The 4,448-nt window shown below is 35.4% G+C and overlaps 1 protein-coding gene across 3 annotated transcripts; it reads right to left on the reverse strand.

Moving 5' to 3' along the window:
* Positions 1-638: 638 nt before the first annotated feature.
* On the reverse strand, positions 639-4,215 carry LOC107643698 (uncharacterized). Of its 3 annotated transcripts, none has more exons than XM_016347423.3 (5): positions 3,868-4,215; positions 2,719-2,786; positions 2,425-2,600; positions 1,227-1,335; positions 639-1,112 (listed from the first exon to the last, which is right to left on the reverse strand). In XM_016347423.3, exons 1-5 carry the CDS (start codon positions 4,106-4,108, stop codon positions 813-815), a joined length of 894 nt encoding a protein of 297 aa, XP_016202909.1. In that variant the 5' UTR covers positions 4,109-4,215; the 3' UTR covers positions 639-812. The 3 variants fall into 3 exon arrangements, with proteins under 3 accessions (XP_016202909.1, XP_020979780.1, XP_016202908.1); XM_021124121.2 differs by having other exon boundaries at positions 2,719-2,792; XM_016347422.3 differs by having other exon boundaries at positions 2,719-2,810.
* Positions 4,216-4,448: the final 233 nt, after the last annotated feature.

Here is a 4,448-nt window from a genome sequence, read left to right on the forward strand (position 1 = left end):
ATCATGGGGAATGGATTTATTCTTTGGTTGAATTTGTCAGGGATAAAAATCAAGAGAAGAGCTGGATTCTGCTATAATCATGTTTTAACAGCAGCACTTGAGAATCAGGTAAAGGAACTACGGAAAATCAATATACACAATTGAATTCCAAACTACACATTAGTCTGGTGCCTCAATGGCTACACTTTGCAACCAAGCAAATAAGATATAATGTGTTGAGAAATCACATTATCCACATTATTTATGGGAAGAGCTTAATTTTCTAAACACTTCAATATAAGTTGGGAGGCTTTGTATCTAACTCTACCTTGCTGGAAGTGGAATGGAAAAAGAATTCTGTTATGAGGGGGAAGTGAGAGGGTGATTAGAGAAGAGACAGTGAGGGGACTATATCAGAATTTTGGAGATTAGACTAAAGACCAGGAGAGAGTCAAGCTTCTCGAAAGCTTGATACTATCACTGTTTCTTCTTTGTTATTTCAAAAATAATACCAAGCACCTGAGGGAGGATAAACCATACTGAATCTACCTCACATCAATAGGTTCCTGCTACTGTTACATCATATTATCTTCACTAGATATCAGTTCTTACAATTTCATATATGAACTTCTTGCACAGCTGCTTAGATAAACGACCTATGTCCAAATTAACAGGTATTTATATTCAATTAATTTAAAGTTTAATAAACCAGAACATCACCTAGTACTGTGCTGAAAAGTATAACTCAGAAAAGAACTACATTTTTTCCTCCAAAACTACTTCCAAATGTCATATCTAGTTTTTTAAATGTAGGTAGCAAAACGATTTAAGAATTAATCAAGATACAGGGTTACCATTCTATGCATGTTAAACGGCAATTCTAATCGCCAATCCTTCTGTTTTCGACTTAAAGGCTTGCCTTTTCTGAGAGGGTCTCTGTTCTCTTTAACATCTGCCAGCTTCCACACACATACCTCTGATTCTTTCTCTATAGACTCTAACAAGAAAACTCCATCCTCTTCTGTGCTATTGGATTCTGTATTTTCCGTATAGTGGACTCTCATGGGCATGTCTTGGAAACGATTAAGATCATCTGGCACTTTTAGTATCCTCTCAGCACCTGGGGATGAAACCTTCAAAGTTCAAACAAAAAGTGCACTTTTATTTTATGCACTGAATAGGATTCAGAGGATATTCATTTTCTACTGACTACATACAACATGTATGACGCAACAACTATGCATTACCTCAAGTGCCAAATCCTCAGGTATCTCTCCAAGTGCTCCAACCTCATCTAATCTTTTCTTGTATTCTTGATTATATCGTTCAAGCTCTTCCATGCTTGGACAGCCATATCTGAAAAAGAAAGACAGAAAACTGAATACCAAACTAATTGTAATCAGAAATAAATACTAGGAGGTAAATGTGAAAGTTTGATGGATTGAAATCTTAAAAGAAACCTCTTCTTGTAGAAAGGCTTTATAATCAAACCCACTCTAGACCCAATTTGAAAAATATATGTAGATATGCTGTCTTGATTCCCACAAATTTTAAACTAATACATTCTCATTCTGCAATTGGTTTTTCACCCAGATCCGCTACAAAGCTGTACATATGGGTCTCCGTGTGTGTGGCATGATTTTATGCCTAATATGCCATGCAGAAAATGAGAAACAAATCATTCATGCTATATGCTGCAAGTAAGAAACGTAAACTTAGACTAGGTGTAAGTTGTTAGAAATGGATGGGAGTAGAAAGTGGAATGTGGTAATACTGAACTGTAAATGTTTTGAGCAGAAAATGGCTAGAGATTAGCTCTAGTAGTAGAGCTTGATTGGAGTAAAATGATTGAGGTTGGAGTTATATTAGCTCATCAAAACATTTGAAAATAAAGAAACGAAAATGTTTCTTTTTGGAATTTAATTTTCACAAAATAAATAAATTGAGCCATTGGAAAGTTCATATTATGAGTCTGCCAATCCCTAAAGTTACAAACAGCCACGAAAACTTAAGGTCAAAATTATCACAAACTCACCAGCCATGTGCCTATCTCAGACTCAAAGTAGTAGTAAACCTCAAATATCAAATAGACGGTACAGGGCCATGTGATTCATCGTGGACTTCTCACGACCAGTTTGAGCTTATATTAGGAGAGTTTTTGCAGTAAATTCATGGCAATGAGCATCCTTGTCAGATCTGTGATGATTATTTAACCATTTAACTCGTCATTCTAACTCAGTGGGGGCTTCAACTATGACACTGACACTTAAAGTTTGAACTGAAACTGGATCTTATCTCTCCTAGTCCTAGAGAATTATTAGACTTCCCTATATCAGCTTCCCCAAGCTTTGAGTCACCGTTGTTCACACAACAATAACTTCATTTTATTGTAAATATTTTCTACTAACGGTTGTATTTGACATAGGTTGAAAGCTGTAATCTTACTCATTTGTTAATTTGTCTAATCTCACATAAACATATCCTCGAGGACTAGTCTTGAAAGCATATAGTTCAATGTCCTCATTAAACTCCTTAAGGATATCCTTGGCAACAGAGAGCGCCCGCTGGCCCCAGGGAACATTATGCAAGGCAACTCCACCACCATCACCCCCATCACCAATCTACACACAGAGCATCTATTTATAAGCAATGGTAATCATATTTTTAAATTCATTATATAGGTGAAATGAAGAGCTCTACACGAAAGTAAAGTTAAGAGTCAAATTAATGACATAGTACCATAGGCTCAGAATCGTCTTCTTCTTCCCATCCATCATCAGTGGTTTCTCCTTCTTCACTTGCCTCATCTGCAACTTTTGAAATAGACAAACCTGTTAAAAAAAGTGTTGTAGTAAATGTGGTAAATGCTGAGATATATAACTTTGCATAGAACATATTAGTTTAGTAACTGTTGGAAAGAAAGAGATTTACAACTTCACATAGCCTATCCTTTTGGGAAAATCTATCAATGTGCCAGGAAAGAAAGAACAAACACCTAAATCTCATAAAGCAAACTAGAACATTGACAACTAATTGCATCATTCAGCAAGTTTTACCATAAGAAGTTGTTGCATTTGAAATGTTGCACAAGATCTAAGTTATTGTATAACTAAACCATAAACCTGAGGAAAAAGCATTAAAGTAAAACAAAGAAAGAAAGCAAAGAAGACTTTACGATAAAACTACATAACTAAAGAACCCTTCAATCCTTCTTCATAGTTTGTATTGGTCTAGGAAGAAACCATGTCCTGAGATCTCTAAGCAAGTCATTTAGAAAGAAAAAAGAAAAAGAGAAAACTCCTATCCAATAGCAGAACTAAGGAAAGCAAGCAACTAATAATTTCTGAAATTATTAGCTTAAAAATCCATATCAGACAATAAAGATGGAAGACCTCTGTTAAGCGTTTCCCATCCCAGTTCCCACTCGTGCCAAAACCTCTGAGACTATACAACTGAAACTGTTCTAAACTCAAAGGCTAACCAAAAACTTCAAAATTCAAATAACCTACCCGAACAATTAGCTTTTGTGGCTGTAAAAATTGATAGTGTTAATAAAATATAACTAGAAATTATGAAGAGATTTTTAGGTTAAACCAGCGGAGCAAATGCAAGGTGGTCCTCAAGGAGAAGTTTTTCTCCAATCTAACAATTGGTCAATGGTCAAAGATTAAGCCAAAAATTGATTACGAAGCTTAAGATAACCAGGGTTTATACTTTATAATCATCATGGCATTCAAAGCTACAAAACCAACTAAATACTTCAAACAATCAATCACTGACAAGCCAATTACTATTTTTTTTTTTAAAAATAATTTAAAAAATAGACTCGTTATGGAGAGTACAAAATACAGAAGGAAAACAAATGAAAGGATGATTAGAGATGATAACCTCGAACATCGTCAGAGAAGCTAATGCTGAAAAACCGACGGGGATCAGAGGAAAAGGGGCAAAGATGGGATTTTTGTTGAACAACGTGATGAGTGAGAGAAGATGGGTTATGTAAATGGAAGAGAGGCGAGCTGTGCAAGTGAGCGGTTGAGGTCCGTCGGAGAAAATGACCAACAGCGCTGTTCTTCGTCGTCGTCATCATCATCCTCCTGATCATGCTCTTAGTAATGGCTCTCCCCATGCTTTGATGCTCTCTCTACAACCCTAAACACCGTACACAGCAGTATACAAGACGGTGGTGAGTTGAGCACTTACCAGGGACCATTTTCCTATTCATATTTTTTCCCTCCGCAAGGTTTTATTATAATTTTATAAAAGAGTAAACACCAAATTAGTCCGAAGGTTAGGGGTTTTTTTATTCAAATTAAATAAATTTAGTATTTATCGAAATATATATTTGGTAGAGTATTTATTTTTTTAAATATTCATTATACATCTTGAGTACTGAGATTAAAAAATTATTAAAACACAACCCAGTGATTCACAACTTGGTAATTCAGTACCCAAATAAAATACAGTAT

This window comes from Arachis ipaensis, chromosome B5, assembly GCF_059453495.1.
Source record: "Arachis ipaensis isolate K30076 ecotype BB chromosome B5, ASM5945349v1, whole genome shotgun sequence".
Classification (NCBI taxonomy): domain Eukaryota; kingdom Viridiplantae; phylum Streptophyta; class Magnoliopsida; order Fabales; family Fabaceae; genus Arachis; species Arachis ipaensis.

What these genes read in the sequence shown, in the direction of transcription:
- LOC107643698 (XM_016347422.3), bottom strand. Translation starts at nt 4,108, where the DNA reads ATGGGGAGAGCCATTACTAAGAGCATGATCAGGAGGATGATGATGACG. An exon ending in AAGACGATTCTGAGCCTATG is followed by an intron (nt 2,601 to 2,718) that starts GTACTATGTCAT and finishes CTCTGTGTGTAG; the next exon opens with ATTGGTGATGGGGGTGATGG. An exon ending in CTGAGGATTTGGCACTTGAG is followed by an intron (nt 1,113 to 1,226) that starts GTAATGCATAGT and finishes TGAACTTTGAAG; the next exon opens with GTTTCATCCCCAGGTGCTGA.